This window comes from Kogia breviceps, chromosome 1 (genome assembly GCF_026419965.1).
Source record: "Kogia breviceps isolate mKogBre1 chromosome 1, mKogBre1 haplotype 1, whole genome shotgun sequence".
Lineage (NCBI taxonomy): Eukaryota > Metazoa > Chordata > Mammalia > Artiodactyla > Physeteridae > Kogia > Kogia breviceps.
In genome coordinates, this window is record NC_081310.1 from 175974084 (window position 1) to 175994157 (window position 20074).

Below are 20074 nucleotides of genomic sequence, written 5' to 3' on the forward strand. Positions count from 1 at the left end.
ATTTTTGATAGTTTGATTAATGTGTGTCTTGGCATGTTTCTCCTTGGATTTATCCTGTATGGGACTCTCTGTGTTTCCTGGACTTGATTGACTATTTCCTTTCCCATATTAGGGAAGTTTTCAACTATAATCTCTTCAAATATTTTCTCAGACCCTTTCTTTTTCTCTTCTTCTTCTACAACCCCTATAATTTGAATGTTGGTGCATTTAGTGTTGTCCCAGAGGTCTCTGAGACTGTCCTCAATTCTTTTCATTCTTTTTTCTTTATTCTGCTCTGTGGCAGTTATTTCCACTATTTTATCTTCCAGGTCACTTATCCGTTCTTCTGCCTCATTTATTCTGCTATTGATCCCTTCTAGAGAATTTTTAAGTTCATTTATTGTGTTGTTCCTCATTGTTTGTTTGCTCTTTAGTTCTTCTAGGTTCTTGTTAAACGTTTCTTGTATTTTCTGCATTCTATTTCCAAGATTTTGGGTCATCTTTACTATCATTACTCTGAATTCTTTCTCAGGCAGAATGCCCATTTCCTCTTCATTTGTTTGGTCTGGTGGGTTTTTACCTTGCTCCTTCATCTGCTGCATATTTCTCTGTCTTCTCATTTTGTTTAACTTACTGTGTTTGGGGTCTCCTTTTTGCAGGCTGCAGGTTCGTAGTTCCTGTTGTTTTTGATGTCTGCCCCCAGTGGGTGAGTTTGGTTCAGTGGCTTGTGTAGGCTTCCTGGTGAAGGGGACTGCTGCCTGTCTTCTGGTGGTTGGGGTTGGATCTTTTCTTTCTCATGGGCAGGGCCACATCTGGTGATGTGTTTTGGCGTGTCTGTGAACTTAGTATGACTTTAGGCAGCCTGTGTGCTAATGGGTGGGTTTGTGTGCCTGTCTTGTTAGTTGTTTAGCATAGGGCATCCAACACTGGAGTTTGCTGGCTGTTGGGGGGATCTGGGTCTTAGCATTGAGATGGAGATCTCTGGGAAAGCTCTCTCTGATTGATATTACGTGGGGCCACGAGGTCTCTGGTGGTCCAATGTCCTGAACTCAGCTCTCCCACCTCAGAGGATCAGGCCTGACACTAGGCCAGAACACCAAGAACCTGTAAGCCACACGGCTCTGGGAACTCAGGCAAAGTCACCAGGAATCATTTCCAAGTTAAAGACTTTCAGCTTACTAGCCAAGAGGGAATGCCTGACCTTTCATTTTTGTTGATGGTTTCCTTTGCTGTGCCAAAACTTTTTAGTTTCATGTGGTCCCATTTTCTTATTTTTGCTTTTGTTGCCCTTGCCTGAGGAGACACATCCAAAAAAATATTACTAAGACTGATTTCAAAGAGTATACTACCTATGTTTTCTCCTAGGAGTTTTATGGTTTCAGGTCTTAGAGTTAACTCTTTAATCCAGTTTGAGTTTATTTTTGTAAATGATGTGAGAAAATGGTCTAGTTTTATTCTTTTACATGTAGCTGTCCAGTTTTCCCAACACCACTTCTTGAAGAGACTGTCTTTTCCCCATTGCCTCTTTTATGATAGATTAATTGCCCATATATGTGTGGACTTATTTCTCTCTATTCTGTTCCATTGATCTATGTGTCACTTTTTGTGCCAGTACTATACTGTTTTGATTACTGTAGCTTTGTAGTATAGTTTGAAGTCAGGAAGCATGATAACTCCAGCTTGTTGTTCTTTCTCAAGATTGCTTTGGCTATTCAGGGTCTTTTGTGCTTCCATACAAATTTTGAAGTTATTTGTTCTAGTTCTGTGAAAACTGCCATGGGTATTTTGATAAGGATTGCACTGAATCTGTAGATTGCTTTAGGAAGTATGGACATTTTAATAATAGTAATTCTTCCAAGCCATGAACACAGAATATCTTTCCATTTATTTGTTTCATGTTCAATTTCTTTCTAGATATCTTAGTACTACTAATCAGGTCACAGCCATGCTCTGCTGTTTCCTTCTGTTCCTGGTGTAATTATCATCATCATCTCTATAATTTATGGAGGCATGCCATACATATATTATTTAGTATAATATGGTAATATATTATATTATAATATATCATCTTAATATATAATTATATAAAATAATATAAATTATATAGCATTTTGTGCAATACAACAGCCCTGTAAGGTAGGTGTTATCTTTTTGGGTTGGAGATGGTGAAGCTATTGCACAGAAAGGAAATAATTTGTTCAAGACCACACAGGTAGTAAGTGACAGAGGTGGACTATAAATCCAGGTGTGTTTGACTCAAAATCCCATGGGCTTACCTCTGCCCTATACTCTCCTTGTACAAATCAAACTCATTTAGCTCTTGGATTTGAGGATGCCTTACAGTTATCTGTATGTATGTACCATCCCCACCTGCTCCAGAGCCCATATCTGAGCTAAGAAGTGATTCCAACCAACTGACCAAGCCTGAGTCTCAGCAATATAGTAACATTGACACAGAATCTGAGACCAACTCATGCCATGGAGCAGTAAAATGATGGGTATTGGAGTCTTGCTTGAATATGCTCAAATTCCGTCTGGTTTTCCAATGGTTGTCTTCTTCACCAGGGAAAAGCCAATGTGTTGGCACTCATTCCATCTCCATCCCATGTACCTGGTATTTCTCTTTCTTTCTCCAAGTGCACTGCCCAACGAATGAGCTTCTGACAGACTCCACAGGTGTTATCCTGAGTCAGAGCTACCCGGGAAGCTATCCCCAGTTCCAGACCTGCTCTTGGCTGGTGAGAGTGGAGCCCGAATATAACATCACCCTCACCGTGGAGTACTTTCTCAGTGAGAAGCAGTATGATGAGTTTGAGATCTTTGATGGTAAGTAAATCAAATTGTTCCCTGCTACAGATAGCACAGACTGGCTTCAAAACCCCAGGAGTCTATGATGCAACCTCCCAATTAAGACTTTCCAGATGCTCCACACAAGGTCTTTCCCTACCACAGAAATTCCAGTACCATGGAAGCTGATGAGTTGTATGAGCAGGGCTGCTCATGTTACAGCCTAGACCTGCTACAGCACCCTTTCTTTAATCTAGCCACCACTCAAAGCTAGCCCCTTGAATGTCAACCAATAAATGGGTCATAGAAGTACTCCCAAGTGAAGAGTATGCTGCTTCCAAAACCCAAAGAGGTCTACCAAACACTGTGCTTCTTTCTTGGTGGTAGGAGGGGAAAGGTGCAATAACCTGCTCTTTAATTTAGAGGATATGTCTCAGCATGCCGCAGACCACAGGACCCTAAAAAATTCACCTGACTCTTTGTAGGGTTCCTCTCTTACCCTTTGGAGCGTGTGTCTTGCAAAGGCATCTACACTAATTGTCCCTTCTCGCACATCAGATCCAATTAATACAATGTCATCGATATAGTAAATCAATACGCTGTATTCTGCAGGATGTTCAGATGGTCCACATCTCTTCATACTACATTATGACAGAGCAGGAGAATTAACATAGCTCTGGAGCAAGACCATGGATGTATACTGTTGTCTCTCTCATGTAAATGCAAATTGCTTACAATCCTCCTTTTTGGTGGGTATAGAAAAGGATGCATTGCTAGATCAATAACTGCATTTCATATAACCAAAGCTATGATAATCTGCTCTAATGAATATACTATATCTGGCATAGCTACTGCAGTTGAGGCTACTACTGGGTTACGTTTTGGGGACAAGACTCCATTTCTAAACCAATTCCATCCCTCATATAACCCTGTTATAATAAAGGAGTCATGATAGTGCTTTGGGTCCCAGCATCAATTCACACACTCTGTATACAAGTCTTCCAAATATCCAGACATTCCCTTTTCCCCAATATTCAGTTCCCTGAATTAATAGTGATGGCTCTTTTGGTATAAAGACTTGGGAGTCACTACCATATCCAACTGGTGTTATTTTGCAGGGTCCTTTTTCATAAGGACCCAGCCCCTCCTTCAGCCAAAGTATTCTGGAGTGAGAAACAAAACCTGGCTCAAGTCTCCAAATTACTCCAGAGATTGGAACTTTCTACACCCTTCTGCTTATATATTCATGATCTGTTTTGTTCATATGTTCATTTTTTTTGGCCACCCATCTATCTTGCCCTTAGGAATATCATGCTGTGTCAGCCATCTCCATAGATCCTGCAGGTCAGGACCTCCTGGCTGCCATCCCAACCTTGCTGCCCATTTTAGTAATTATGCCAACCAGTGCTTCTGCCTGGCCTCTGCATTTAGGCTCCTTTCCTCCCCATCAATACTAGGAAGCCCAGCTTGGTGACAGCCTCTCCTCCCATCAGTTTCCACCTACAGAGGACAGCCAATTCTCAGGTTGTTGATGTTTGTCCTCACCCCCTCAGCAGTGCATTCCTTATTGCTTTAGGAACTGGTGTGTCCCCCAGATCCTCCTGAAGGACACGGTCAGCTGGTGGGTGTTCTGGTCTAATACAGCAGACCTATCCCAGCATGCCATTCCTCTGAGCCATTTGACCCCTTCCTTCATAGTTTGTCACAGCAGTTCTGATGGCTCTCCTTTGTTTAATGTGGTCTATTACTTTTGTCAGGCTCCCAAGAGCTATCTCGGCAGCATATGAGAACCATCACTCAGGGCTCTTTCCAGGATAATAAATCCTGTGTTTTGGATTATCTAGCTTTGTACTCTGCCTCCCTTGAATCAGTACCCTTGGGATGCACTTCCAGGCATCTGAGGAGGAGAGAAAGAAGAGGGAGGCCTTTCTGGAAGAGCCTTGGAAGGGACCATTGGAGAGCTATGTTATTTATGACATTGAGACATGATGATATTTTCCTCTAGCTTTATTGCTATCTATTCATTCATAAATATTTTTTCTATGTGGCAGGGACTGAACTGTTTTTAGTATGCACAAGTAGGATGGTGAGATAGAAAATGTTCCCAGGTTGAAAACCAGCTCTTCTTTTAACCCGGCTCTTTGACTGTGGGCAAGTCCCAGGATGGCAGATAGATGTCATCTCACCTGCCAACTGCTATGTGTCGTCAGGGACTTCTTGGATCCCTGCTTTAGGGCTCAGGAGGGGAGAGCACCTAGAGCGAAGCCTGTGGATACTGAGCGAGGAGCAGATGGGCCAGTGATGGTGCTGAGTTACCATCCCAAATCTTCACGTCTTCACTCGAGGAGGGGAAAATCGGAGGTGGTTACATTAAAGGTATCACATCTAGAGTCTCTGATAGCTGTGATAGTCTGTAATCCTGTGTCCACACTCTCCTCCCAGGTCCCTCAGGACAAAGTCCTCTGCTGAAAGCCCTCAGTGGGAATTACTCAGCTCCCCTGATTGTCACCAGCTCAAGCAACTCTGTGTACCTGCGCTGGTCGTCTGACCATGCCTACAATCGGAAGGGCTTTAAGATTCGGTATGCAGGTGAGTAAAACATAAAGACTCATGAGAAGGGCCACAACCCCTGAGCCCCTCTGGTTTCTCACCCAGAACAATAAGCCATGGGCCATGTCCTCGTGCCTGGCCGAGCTCCTCCACGGGCCTGGGGACTGGCAGCCTTTGTCCTGCTTGTAGGCACTCTCACCTCTAGCTGCACAGTGTCCTTGACATTTTCCTATCTCCCCTTTCTCTCTACCTCTCTCCACTTTTAAGCTCTTCCCTCTTTCTGCTTATACTGCCAGCCTGCGTCTTTTGGATAAGTTTATTGTATGTGACCTGATAAGGCCTATAGGTGGTCCTGTCCCTAACACTGTTGAAATGTTAAGAAAAGGTCCTTTAAACCAAAAAACCCTAAGATGTGGGTCCCCAACTGGCAAATATTAGACAAGCAGCAAACGATGGGTTATATTCCAAGTCCAGGAGCCTCTTCTGCTCTGCAAGCCATATCTCACAGGCAGAGTCAGATCGAGGGCCAATCCAGCCGGATAGCTGACCAGCCAGCCATCTACAAGGAGCACAGAAATATCCTTGGAAATAAAATGAGATGGAGAAAATCAAAGTTATCTGAACTCCCATCACGGGCATTACTGTCTGTCGCTGGAAAGAAAATTTGAAAAGCTGCTTGCTGCCCATCCTGCAGGGCAGTGGGCCCGTTGAACTGCTGGCTGGCTCTGTGAGCTTAGGAGCAGAAATGAATTACTTAAGACCATGGCGAGTTCCACCAGGCACCAGTCCCCCTGCAGCGCTCTTTCCCCTGGCTGCATTTAGCCTGAGTTCCAAACAAACGTTGGACAAATTTTCAAAGAATATTGGTTAGAAGGGACGTCAGATATACATATGATAGCCTGAGTTGCCCCTTGTCTCAGTCCATCTCTTCTCATGGGCTGCCGACCCGAAGACCAACCCAAACTTAGCGGGCTATGGAAGTCTTAAGAAACTCTTAGGTATGGCTTTGGAGCGGGGACCAACTAGATGAAGCTGAGGGGAGCCTGGGAAGAGAAGGAGCTTTACTATCTCAGCATCCATTTCCTCTGAAAAGTGGACCCCAAATTCCTTTCCCCCACGCACACAAGAAGGAGGGTACCTTCACGCCCCCCAGGGTCGGCAGTTGACTCTGTCACACAGCCTCTTCAGGCCTCGGTTTCCTCCAGATGGAAAAGAAACCTTAAGCCATCTGTCAGGGAGGTTCAGGCTGAGTTCCTAGAAGCTACTAATACAAAAGAGAACTAAAGCAATTTAGCAGCATTTCACTATGCTAGTTGCTAAACTCTGAACTAAAAGCCATTCAGGAGTTGTGCTTCCCTTGATGTTTTTAAAGATTAATCACATGTTCATGGGTAATGAGTCAGTTAGAATTACAATACATACGCCACATAGAAGGTGAATTAATTACCTGGTGAAACAATGAGGCCTTAATGGAAGTACAGTAGAGTCGTGTACTTTGCACATGCCTCTATCACTGTGACTAAGTATATTTTATAACTGAGATTCTTGTTCTTGACCGAGGTAGACTTGTAGATACCACGTAAACAGGACACAGGTGGCAAAGCAGAAGTAAGGAAGCGTTTCTGGTGATCATGTAAGAGGACAGAGGACCATATACTGTGAGGAGGATGCAGGAAGGGTCCTGTCATCTTCATCCTACCTTGATCCCATGCCAGGGACTCTTAGAGCAGATGAACGGGCTTGCTCTCTGTGCTCCTTTGGTCATCCCTCTTTCCCGGCCTCACAGAACTTCCCCCGAGCATCCCTGGCAGAGGTTTTTATCGCCAAGTTCTCTAAGGCTGGGGTTTTTGTCTGTTCTCTTCACTGTTGTATTCCCAGCACTTAGAACAGCACCTGGCATATAATAGACACTCGCTATCTGTCTGTTGAATAAATGAATGAAATAAGTTGAAGCCAGATGTTGAGGGGGAATTAGGACTGTGGCTTTGATGCCCTGGGTTGCCACAGGTCTCTCTCCCCCCATCCTCCACACACAGCAGAAAGCAGGACAGGGACCATTGACTGAGCACTGAGTGCCCTGCACTGAGCTGGGGGCTTTACAGACACGATCCCATTTAAATTGTCCCAAAACCTATGAGGGAGGCATTGCCAATCGCACCACACAGGTGAGGAAAGCGGAGCTGAAAGCACCTCTGTGATCTGTCCCAAGTCACAGAACTGTGGAAAGGGGGGAAAGGGACTTGAGCGCAGCCCTGACTCCGGAGGCCTCGCCCCTGCGGTCACACCCTTCTGGAACCAACCCCACTGGGTTCTATTTCCTGTGTCCCTTTGGGATATGGTGGGATTCGAGAGCCTGAACTCAGCTGCACAACTAGTGCTGCCTCCAGGTGCAAAGGGGACCCAGTGCTTCGGGGAGCTATTTTTTTCTTCTGTTTTCTTCTCTTTCCTTTCCTTTTTTTCCTTTCTTTTCTTCTTTCCTTTGGCTTTCCTAAACTGGCTGCTTTTCAGTATCAACTTCCTCATTAGCAGTGGACCTGGCAGTGGTGAATATAGGGAAAGAGAGGGAGAAGCAAGGGGGCGGGGCCTGCATGAAGGACCACCTCTGTCTTCCCGCTGTGTGTGGTCACCTGACCCTCATCTCGTTGTCCAGCTCCCTACTGCAGCCTGCCCAGGGCTCCACTCCATGGCTTCCTTCTGGGCCAGACCAGCACCCAGCCTGGAGGCTCCATCCACTTTGGCTGCAACGCCGGCTACCGGTTGGTGGGACACAGCATGGCCATTTGCACCCGGCACCCCCAGGGCTACCACCTGTGGAGCGAGGCCATTCCTCTCTGTCAAGGTGAGAAGCAGGTGGGAAAGAGGTGACAGGTGGCAAGAGGTGACAAGCCCGCAACTTGGGCTTGTCCCAGGACCAATCACTTCCAAATGTGGGCTTCCTCATAGATAATTAATTCATTCTTTCAGCAAACATATACTGAGGATCCGTAATATCTGAAGTCCTGGGGATAGACAGATGTGTAAAACAGTGTCAGTGTTTTCAGAGCAGGGAGGGAGATGGATATGTAGCCACAAAAATGGCAAATGACAGAGGAAGGAAGTGCTATATCAGGAACGCAAACAGTACTGTGGGAGCCCAAGGTTAAGAGGGGACCTACCTGCTCCTGTACAGCTAGGGGTCTTCCAGAAGAGGGGTTGCTTGGGCTCATAGAACAAGGAAAGTTGAGGGCCAGGCATTGGCAAGGAAAACATTCTAGGCAACAGCAGAAGCGTTTGCAAAACCACAGACTCTGAGAGAGATCACAAAATATGCAAAGCAGTTGGGGCTGGCTGAAGTGCCAGGTTAGGTGGGAGGAGACCAGGGGTAGGGGAAGCAGGGCCAACAGTGACCATCACCTACTCAGTCATCAGCGGTCAAGCACGTGATATATACCAGGAAGTCTGCATGCATCGCTTTTGATCATTTATGGGATTTTTTTTTCCTTAAAGTAATATACATTCAGACTAGAAATCTTTAGAAGAAAAAAGAAACTATAGATAATGCCAAAGAAAAAGTGAAAATAACCTATAACCCCATCAACTGAAATCACTGCTGTTAACATTTCCTTTGGTCGCTCATATATTGTTTATAAAAATGGCATTATTGGTGTACAAAGCTTTTCGTATTTTGTTAGCATCTATCACATGATTAAATACACTTGGTCATCAATATTTGCAATGGTTGTGGAGCATTATAGAAAAACTGTCATTTATTCAAGTATCAACCTATTGTTGGTCAATTGACTTTCTGTATTTTTTGCTACTATAAACAACGCTGCTGTTAAAATCCTTATAATTCCGTCTTTGGGACCATCCATATTTATTTCCTTAAAATAAATTCCCAGAAATGAGATTATTGAATCGTACCTATACAGAGTCTACAGCGTTTGATACTCGTTGCCATCCAGAAAGTTTGTCCTCACTTATACCTCCACCAGCAGATTGTCTTTCCTCTCAGATTCTCAACATTATATACTGCATCTTAAAAAAGAGAGAAAAAATTTACCAATTATATAGACAAAAACAAGAAATCACTTAAGGTTGAGGTTCTTGTGTTTTGGTTCCCAGCGTGGTGACGTACTTTCTTCATGACATCTGTCCTCTCTGACCCTCACAACCTTCTCGGGCCTGTGCCTGAGCTTTCTTAAAGAACAGAAGCGGTGCATTGATATTCTCTTTGATGCTTTAAGCAAAGTTCACAGAGAACTGATTGTCCGCAAACGGCAAACGCCTTTTGGCTTCAGTTTCCATTTTTCTAACTGTATCCACACAGACAAGGCTTCTTCCCAAAGTTCTAGTTGGAAGCAACCAGGCCTCTCACCTCTTTTTTTTTTTCTTCTTTTTTGCCGTACCGGGGCCCCTTGTTAGACCTGAACGGTCTAACAGGGATCCCAGCTCGCCCAAGAACCGCCAAGAGTCGAGAGTCGCTGCAACACGCAAGAGGTTTATTAGGAGCCGGTGCACCGGGGTTCCTTGGTCCTCACGCAGGAGGCCGAAGAGGAACCCCCCCCCAAGCGGAATCACATACATTTTATAGCTTTCATTTTTCATTATGCAAAGTGTGGATATATCAAGGGGTTTTTTTCTCATTGGTTTGTTTGTTCCGGACCGGAGTGGGGACTTGGCTCTAGTTCCTTGATTGGTTGGCTGTCGGATGCCTACTTTACATTTACCGGAGTGGGGCCTTGGCTCTAGTTCCTTGATTAGTTAGCTGTCGGATGCCTACTTTACATTTTTCGCGTTTTTGTGGTGGGGGGTTGAGTCACATGATTTATGGTTGGCTAGGGCGACCTTTAAACTCTTTGGCTTAATCATTCTTATCACCCGCCATACTTGTTTGCTCAGAACGGTTTCTGCCCAGGGGGGACATTCCAGTATCTTATTGCCAGCCGAAAAAAAGCTCAAAGCTCAAAAGTATCGATAGGGAAGTAGGGGTGTAAGTATAGTTAAGGCCCTACACCCTCACTGTTGTGGCCTCTCCCGTTGCGGAGCACAGGCTCAGCGGCCATGGCTCACGGGCCCAGCCGCTCCGCGGCACGTGGGATCTTCCCGGACCGGGGCACGAACCCGCGTCCCCTGCATCGGCAGGCGGACTCTCAACCACTGCGCCACCACGGAAGCCCCTCACCTCTATCTTTTGTCACTTCCCCAAACCAAGCTCTGTCCACTCATCCCCTCACTGCTGTGTGCCGCTTCTCCGCAGCCCCAGCCCCAGCCCAAGTTCCTCTCCGATGCCCTCCCTCTCTTCCATTCCCTCCGTGCTCTCTGGAATCCTGGTTCCATGGCCAACAAGCGTACACCCTCAGTCACCGCCCAGAAGGCTCTCTTCACTTCCTTCCTCCACGGAGACTGTGGCTCTCCTCTGAGAACACAGATGCTGTGGCCCTTTTCAGGGGAGGGTGCTCATCCCCTATTTCCCACAGAACCCAGGACCAAAGGCCTGGCCTGCTTCCCTTTCCCTGCTGCTGCTTTCCAAACCATGACTTCTCCACTGACACACTGCACAATGGAGAGTCTCTGCATCCTAATGCTTTCTCTCTCCTTCCCCTGCCGGTTCTTTCACTACGCATTCTCTCCCTCAGAGGCCTTATTCCACCACAAGCTTTCAGCTACTTTGTGATTCTCCCCCCTCCTCTCCTACCCACAGGAGGTGTCCCTCTGGGTTTGGGGGACTGTGGTGTGTGATGGAGATCCCTAGACAGCCTGGTAGTCTCTCAGGCTAAGAGGTGACCTTCTGTCCTCTCAGTTATCCAAGAGAGAAGGGCCAGGGAGGGGCAGTGAGATGAGCTGCCTTTGGCACCTTTCAATCCGAACACTGTCTCTCTCCAGCTCTGGGACACGTCCATCTATGATCATGCCATCCCCTCCACTTTCTCTGTTTTCTTTTCCTGCAACCCAGACCTGCTGGACCTCCTGGGCTGATTCCCTGTATTTCCAGTGCTTTTCTCTCTCATTTTCAATCTCTGTCTTTTTGGTCTATATTCTGGGAAATTTCATTTACTTTTCATTTTGTCGACTGAAAAAAAAATGCACAGCCTAGAAGTTGAGAATTATGTTTTATTTGGCAGAATTAAGCCCGGAAGATAGCCTCTCAGTTATTCTAATGTTTTTATTAGCATCTGTGAGACCCATTGAGGGGAATCCGGAGACCAGAAATAAGGCTTCCCAGACCAGTTTTTGTTTGCTTGTTTTAAATTAAAGGAGTTCTTAGGTTAACCATTATATATCTTTTTCCACCTTCTAATTTGTTTCCCCCACCCCCAAAGGTACCAATGAAACACCTCTTTATCATGAAGGTTCTCTAAAAATTGATCAATTTCGAAGTTCCTCCAATTTAAAGGATCCATAATCTGGCCATTAATGAGATATATGTAAATAGTGGACTCAAACCAATAAGGCGCAAGAGGCATCCCCATAAGAAAGTGCGAAGGATGTAGCCTTCACAAGATCTAGAAAGTTTACTCCCCAAAACGGTCTAAGAAAGTAAAGATCTTCACCGTACAGGCTGATGCAACACAGGTGAAGACAGCAAAAGCCCCTGAGAGTTAGCACAGAAGACTGCTCAGAATCCCAGTCTGTTTAATTGCCAGATGTGTATCCTATGTGCACCTTCCAGATGGCAGAGACCAATTTTTGAAAACACACACAAAACACCTAAGAAGATCAGGTAGAAGATTTACACCGCAAAGACACTGGAAGAGAAATGCCCCCTAGAAGAGCTTTTGTTTTTTTAAGGTCAGAATTCCGAAAAGATGTTTTATCAAGTCGGCTTTTTTTTAACTGCATACGCAATAAAAGAGCCCCATATTGGCCATTTTAGTTTGAGATCTCCTTTAATATAATTTTCCCAATTAATTAGGTACTTGCAAGTATAAGACATGAATCTGGCTGGGGTGTTAGCTGGAGTTTGGCTTTCTGATGCCCCTCGTTTTTCTGTTTGAGAGACTATTTCCCACTTTAAAGCTGAATTTGTTGAGGATAAAAGTCACTAGTGAAATCGTGTGGTGGGGCAATGTGCTGCTTATGGGCTTAATTCCTCTAGGTTTCCACCCTAGAGCTGTTTCAGCTCCTCTTCATGTCTTGGGTTCTCCCTCCTGAGCGCTGTGGGTGCTCAGATCACAGAATGGCCGGTTCTTATTCGTGCAGAGAAAGTTGTTTAATTAAAATGAGTTGGTTTCCCTGTTAGCAAGTCCAGGCTCGCTGGGCTCGCCCCACAACAGGCCAGTAAATCAGGAGACGAGGTGCTGAGGCAACAATACAACTTTATTCGGAAGGTTGGCAGCCAGAGAAGATGTTGGACCAGGGTCTCCAAAAAACCATCTTACTGGGGTCTGGATGCCAGCTCCTTTTATAGAATCAGAGAGGGAAGTAAAATAAAAAGGGCCATCAGTCTTGCAAAACATCTCCTGGAATGGCCAGCCTCAGGGAAGGGATGTGTTCATTTCTTCTTTCTCACAGCCATTCACAGGTGGGCAGGCCATGATGAAAGATTATAATAACAAAAGCAACAAAAAGCAAAGGCTAAAGTCCAAGAAAGAGATCCAACATGGAGTCAAACTTGGCTCTTCCTACAGTCCCCCACTGTGAATGTGCATTCCACAATCTTGTGGAAAAAGCAGTGACAACCATTCTAACTGCTCTGTCAGATGGATCTTTCTGGGAGTGTCCGCCATTGGTGCCAGTGTTCCAAATGATGAGATTGGTCTTCTTTTGTTTCCTCTTTGGAAGTGTCTGCTTTATACCTGTGGACTTAAAAAATATTCACAACCTAGAAAGTTGAGAGTTATCGGGAATTCTGAGGTCTTCAAGCCTGGGAGGCCACATCTCAAGTTAAAAACGTTAGCGTTTTTCTGTGTATAAGAAGATGCAAGTGTCTGGGCTCACTGAAATCATTCCTTTGATATGTACCACACCTACCTGGGGTCTGTATCCTGTATTTTCACATTCTGAGTTTCTTCATGGCTCGCCATAGGAAATGGCTGCAATCTGATGCCTGCTAGATGGCAGGTATTCTTCTCCTTCCTGAGTTTCCTCAGGGTTCACCTGCTGACATTGGAGGGCTGCAGTCTCTGGTGACTGATCCTTTCCTCTTGGTCAGGAATTTGACCAATATTTGGGAGACATGTCTTGATCGAATTTTGTCCCACAGCACTGGGAGGCTCATCCCAGGTCAGGCGAAAATTGTTGATATGCTGCTCCAGGTGCTAATTTTTGGATTAGGCCCTATTGATAATTACAGATTCTCTGGATCCTCTGTCTAATTATGATCAGGAGACATTTTCCCTTGTTGCTTCTTCCCATACGTAGACTCACACTATTACAATTATTTTATGTTACAAATGTGAGAAGTTTTGCTGGGGGCCTGGTTACACACTAGGCACTGTAAGAGACAACAATCTTATGAAACAGACGGGATATAAGCAATGCAGCTAGTAACATTGACAAAGACAATAGTGCAGCAGGGACACACAAAGCACAAACAATTTGGAAACAAAGAACAAATTAAAACAATTAGTATAACTAGTTGTAATTCCAGTTCCAATAACGAGTGACCCAAAGGAACCATAACTGATTTAATGAGCCATCCGCAGTTTCACTGTACTGGCCATGCATACTTAGACATGCATGGCTTAATCTTTGAGATAAGCATATGCTACTGGCAGGATCAACCAGATAGAGAGAAAAAGATAAATGTTTCATCTTTGTTTACAAAGGCATACTTTATCAACTTGTTGTAGGTCATAGCATAAGAGATAAGGTTTTTTTCTGAAAAACAAAGATTAAAGCCAGTATATTTCCCAAAGGCATACAGTTATAAATCATATTTACCAGTTCATTCAGTCCCATATTTACTAGTTCATTGATTAATTCCTGTTGATCCGGCTGAAGTTATCAGGTTTTCCATTCGTTTTATCATTTGTCACCCAATCCAGTGATATTATCTAAAGGCTATCAGAAACTTATATTTGTCAAAAAGTTCCTTTTTACGAGTCTTCTTGAAAATCTTCATTTTGTTAAAGCATCAGGACAAAACTTAAAATAGCATGGTTAAAGATTTGAGTACAATGCAAATAGCAGGAAATGGATATTTCTGTGACATCTAACATCTTAGAATAACTAGAATTATGATGGATAACATATCAGGACATCATATCAGATGTTAGAGATTCCATATAAATTTTGGAATATCTGTATTAAATATTCTATAACCTAAGGTTCATCTCCAATCACTTGACAATGTTTTTGAAGTAATTTAACATACCAAATAAACTTAGTTTGACATTCCTCTCTGAGATGTCTCAGAGATACTGTTTCTGAAGTATCCCAGAGTCAGCTGGAGACTAAAAGGCCTTAGTCAGATTTTGATATTTGGGAAGTTTGTTAAAAATATCAAAAATGTTTTAAAACCCAACAGGATCATAGGTCACTGTGAAACAATACTTATTCATTTAACCAAAGTCACAAAACGATTAAAAGAAAACAAATACGGATCACCTGAGGGCACAGAGATGCATAACAATCTGTTATCAAAAAGGAGCACTTCTGGGCTTCACTGGTGGCGCAGTGGTTGAGAATCCGCCTGCCGATGCAGGGGACATGGGTTCGTGCCCCAGTCCGGGAATATCCCACATGCCGCAGAGCGGCTGGGCACGTGAGCCATGGCCGCTGAGCCTGTGCGTCCGGAGCCTGCGCTCCGCAATGGGAGAGGCCACAACAGTGAGAGGCCCGCGTACCACAAAAAAAAAAAAGGAGCACTTCTAACAGAGAGAGAGAGATCAAATTCGTCTTGTATTAGCTTACTTAACAGAATCCATTTACTTAGTTAACTTCAATCCAAATTTAGTTAATCCTGACCTTGTATAAAACTTTCTCAGTAAAATGTAATTCCATTCTTCATACCTTCTTAACTGAAAGCACACATTCTACCATACTGAAATGTTTTATTATTTCCAGTAGCTTTAATTATATATCTAAATTAGAATCCCCGACTCTTAAAAACCTTAATTTCTAGTGAAAACCAAGAGATAAGTAATAGTTACCAAAATCTGGAGAAACTATTTGAGATGATTTTTAGAGCATAATTATTCTTATAGAGTTTACCTAAAAGCTCTTATCTCATTTCCATTTACTTTAAAGTTTCATCATATCAAGTTATTTCTCTTGCTGACAAATTTGCAACAGGTATAACAAGATTTTATTTAACTTCTATTAAACCTAGGTGCAGTGAAAGTATTACACTTAATGTTGATGGCTCTAAAGACATGTCTATATTAATTAGATCAACAAACAAACATTAATACCAGGTATTAATTTAATACTAAATATTTCCCAGTTCACGTGAACCTGAAAACTCATTTATCTTAATTTCTCTTGTATTTAGAAATGTTTGGTTTGTAAGCACTTACTTTTCTTTAAGCCAATTAAATAGAGATCATTTACAGATTAACCTCAGCAATGTTATCCAAAGACAAAGACACATACAAACACACAAACAAACAGAGAGACATCATAGCTCTCATTTCAAAATTTCAGCCCTGAGTCGGGTACAGCAATGTAAAACCCATCGATTTACAAAAGAGATTGGATTAAAATTGGGTTTCTGGCAGATGGAACAACTCAAGCTCACTTGTCTAGATGGCTAAAGCCTTTTTACTAATACTTATGGAAAACAGGTTCTAAATTACTTTACCCTCTTTTTCAAAATTTTTATTTTAAAAAACTGGCAGAATTAAGGGTACCTGAGAAGACCAGATAGGACATTTGCATCTCAAAGATACAGGCAAGTTTCTTCTAGGATGACTTTGTTTCCCCTTTGTTGGTCTCTGAGCAGACAAAGCCATTACAGTCTTTCGGGCCTTTTTCATATTTCTCTGGGTATATTGAAAACCGAATAAGCCAATTGGAACAAATCGTTCATTGGAGTCTAAGGACCAGCAGTCGCTTTCTGAATTTTGCCCCTGATGTCTGGGGCAGACGGGGCCATGAAATGCATAGCCAGAGGGCCTGTGCCTCAGGGAAGCAGAGGTCCACATCTGTTCTGGATCCATGGCCCTGTAGGGTGAGGTCCCCTCGTTGGCATTCTGAGGTTGTAAGAACGAACGGTTTTGTACTTCTCCAGAAACTCCCTTGACCGGGATAGGCTGAGAAGTTTTCTGTGCCACCTTGGTGTTTACCACACCTGCAGGTGCAGCCTGCTCAGCCACTGGGGGAGCTGGATAGGCTGGAGGAGGGGTTACTTTTTTTTTTTTTTTTTAACGTCTTTATTGGAGGATAACTGTTTTACAATAGTATGTTAGTTTTTCCTTTACAACAAAGTGAATCAGTTGTACATATACATATGTTCCCATATCTCTTCCCTCTTGCGTCACCCTCCCTCCCACCCTCCCTATCCCACCCCTCTAGGTGGTCACAAAGCACAGAGGTGATCTCCCTGTGCTATGCGGCTGCTTCCCACTAGCTATCTATTTTACATTTGGTAGTGTATATATGTCCCTGCCACTCTCTCACTTCATCACAGCTTACCCTTCCCCCTCCCCATATCCTCAAGTCCATGCTCTAGTAAGTCTGTGTTTTATTCCCGTCCTACCACTAATCTCTTCATGACATTTTTTTTCTCTTAGAGTCCATATATATGTGTTAGCATATGGTATTTGTTTTTCTCCTTCTGACTTACTTCACTCTGTATGACAGACTCCAGGTCTATCCACCTCATTACAAATAACTCAGTTTCATTTCTTTTTATGGCTGAGTAATATTCCATTGTATATATGTGCCACATCTTCTTTATCCATTCATCTGTTGATGGACACTTAGGTTGCTTCCATGTCCTGGCTATCGTAAATAGAGCTGCAATGAACATTTTGGTACATGACTCTTTTTGAATTATGGTTTTCTCAGGGTATATGCCCAGTAGTGGGATTGCTGGGTCGTATGGTAGTTCTATTTTTAGTTTTTTAAGGAACCTCCATACTGTTCTCCATAGTGGCTGTATCAATTTACATTCCCACCAGCAGTGCAAGAGGGTTCCCTTTTCTCCACACCCTCTCCGGGGGTTAAGTTTTGAAGTAACATGTCCCCACTCTCATTTTCTCCCTCTTCCCCCTGTAGAATAGGTTCCTTCTTAGGTTTTCTTTCAGATTGCTGCACCCTAAGATGGCAGCCCTCTGACTCCTTTTCCTCCTGATGCAATAACATAAATGCTTCTACATACGGAGTCGCATCTCTTTTCCCTGCTCTTTTGCAAAACACTTCTAACTGCGAGATCGTATAATTGAGTGAGCCATTCAGGGGCCATCGTACTTCTGCTCCTAACATATATTGGGTACACACCCTAATACAAGAGTATATCATGTCTCTCTCAGTCATAAGCTCACGGCTATGTTTTGCCCATTTATCTAATATACGCCTCAAAGGGCTCTCTCTCGGGGAACATGGAGTATTTCCCATTTTTATAAGTTTGATAACACCAAAACACAAAAGACGCAGACAGATTCAAACACAAAAGGCACAGATTCTAGCATCGATGCACGCAAAACCAAAACAAACCCAAGACCAAAACCAACGAACTAGTTCCCAAATCAGGGAGACTTAACGCTACAAAAGCAACGAACTAGTTCCCAACGGACCAGTTCCCCAAATCAGGTACGGTCCAACAACAATTCCCAACAGGGTACCCCAACCGAATTGGCTTGTCCCATAAAGGAAAAGCCCGAACAGAGGGGGGAATATGTTCCCTGTGTGAACGCCAGAGCGACTTAACCTCCAAAATCGAGTCCGTCGACTCGTAGACGTTTGTCAGCTCCTTGCCTCAGCTGCCGAGTGCTGGGGTAGCCGGTGCTGCTTCAGGGAACTTTGAAGGGAAGATCCTCAGGACAAATGATCCGGGCAGCTGCCAGGGCCTCGCCCCGATATTCCCCAAAGGGGACCTGCTAGCCACGAGCAGCACGGCTCCCAGCTCAGCCAACTTTGTTACCGAGTCCAAGCTCGCTCTGCTCGCCGCACAACTGGCCAATAAATCGAGAGGCGAGGCGCTGAGGCAAGGAATACGACTTTATTCGGAAAGTCGGTAGACCGAGAAGATGGCGGACTAGGGTCCCCCCCAAAACCATCTTATCAGAGTCTGGATGCCAATTTCTTTTATAGAATCAGAGAGGGAAGTAAAGTGAAATGACAGACTAGAGAGGAAGAGGCGGGGAGGAAGTAAAGTAAGAAGGGCCATCAGTCTTGCAAAACATCTCCTGAAATGGCCAGCCGCGGGGAGGGGAAGTGTTCATTTCTTCTTTCTTGCAGCCATTCACAGGTGGGCGGGGTTCCCTGAGAGAGGCCATGCTGTATGATTATAAGAACGAAAGCAACGAAAAGCAGAGGCTAAAGTCAAAGAAACAGATCCAACATGGAGTCAAAATTGGCTCCTCCCTGTTGCATCCCCGTGGGACCACTGCAAGTGTCTCAGTTGCCTGAGAAAGCCCTTCTCGGCCAGGAGGTGATGTCCCTTCTCCGGAGCTAAAAGCTCTCATGTAATATTTTCACTTTTATCCCAACACATTCTCGTATAGGCAGCTGATCTTGAGGGAAAACGTCAGGTCAGCCTCCTTCCTGACCACTCAGCCCAGACCACTCAGCATCTTTCGACTGAGCAAATCCCAGTGTCTTTCAACTGGGCTCTCCTAGTATCTTTCAAATGCGGAGCCAGGTACCTGTTAGACACCACCAAATAAAACTCAGGATCTTCAACCAATGATCAGGAGCTCCAAGAACCAGGAGAGATTCATCTGAATTTGTCTGGATTCTCCGAGGAGGCGGATAGGCGCCAGAGGCCTCTGCTGGTCCAGATTCCAGATCCTCGTAGAGTTCAGGTGGAAGAGAGAAGTCTGCTCTAGGTCCCTCCGTCAGTCACCAAAACTGTCGACTGAAAAAAAAAAGCACAACCTTGTCGACAAAAATTAATCAATAGTCAACCTATGAAAGAAGTGGAAAATTTTATTCGAGCCAAATTTGAGGATTATAACTCAGAAACAGCATCTCAGAAAGCTCTGAGAACTGTTCCACCCGTTAGCCGTCAAAGTTATACAAGTTTTTTAAAGCAGAGTGCTCTACGTTAAATGACGTATTATTGACAGTTTACACAGTCCAGACCTAAATGTCATCGTGGCGGGCCTCTCACTGTTGTGGCCTCTCCGGTTGCGGAGCACAGGCTCCGGACGCGCAGGCTCAGCGGCCATGGGTCACGGGCCCAGCCGCTCCGCGGCATGTGGGATCTTCCCGGACCGGGGCACGAACCCGTGTCCCCTGCATCGGCAGGCGGACTCTCAACCACTGCGCCACCAGGGAAGCCCGGAATGTTATCTTTTAAGGGGTTGCCTTGTTGATGGTAGGAGAATGTTGCTCTTTATGTTTGAGCAGGTATGTCTGACAATGGGGGAGGTTTGCTCGAGACATAAGGCAGATAGATACACGATGCACATTAAGCAGGGAGAGGAGGCCAAAGGGCAGAGAACATTTTTTGTTTAAGTTTTTCTTGTCTTGCATAAAATATGAATTTTATTTCACAGCCTAAAAGTTGAGAATTATGTTTTTATTCAACAGACTTAAGCACAGAAGACAGCCTCTCAGATAGCTCTGAGGGACTGCTCCTAAGTGGCAAAGGAAGAGCCAGGATGTATAGGAGTTTTTGCAACAAAAACCAGGTGGTCAGAACATCAAAAGATTACTGTTAATTAAA

General features: G+C 44.3%; 1 protein-coding gene across 1 annotated transcript in view; it reads left to right on the forward strand.

The window, feature by feature from the left end:
- Positions 1–20074, forward strand: part of CSMD2 (CUB and Sushi multiple domains 2) — a 655429-nt gene that overhangs the window by 571410 nt on the left and 63945 nt on the right. The window contains exons 47-49 of the mRNA XM_059070872.2: positions 2617–2805; positions 5209–5355; positions 7967–8155. Coding sequence (XP_058926855.1) covers positions 2617–2805; positions 5209–5355; positions 7967–8155 — 525 coding nt within the window. The remainder of the gene's footprint in view (positions 1–2616; positions 2806–5208; positions 5356–7966; positions 8156–20074) is intronic.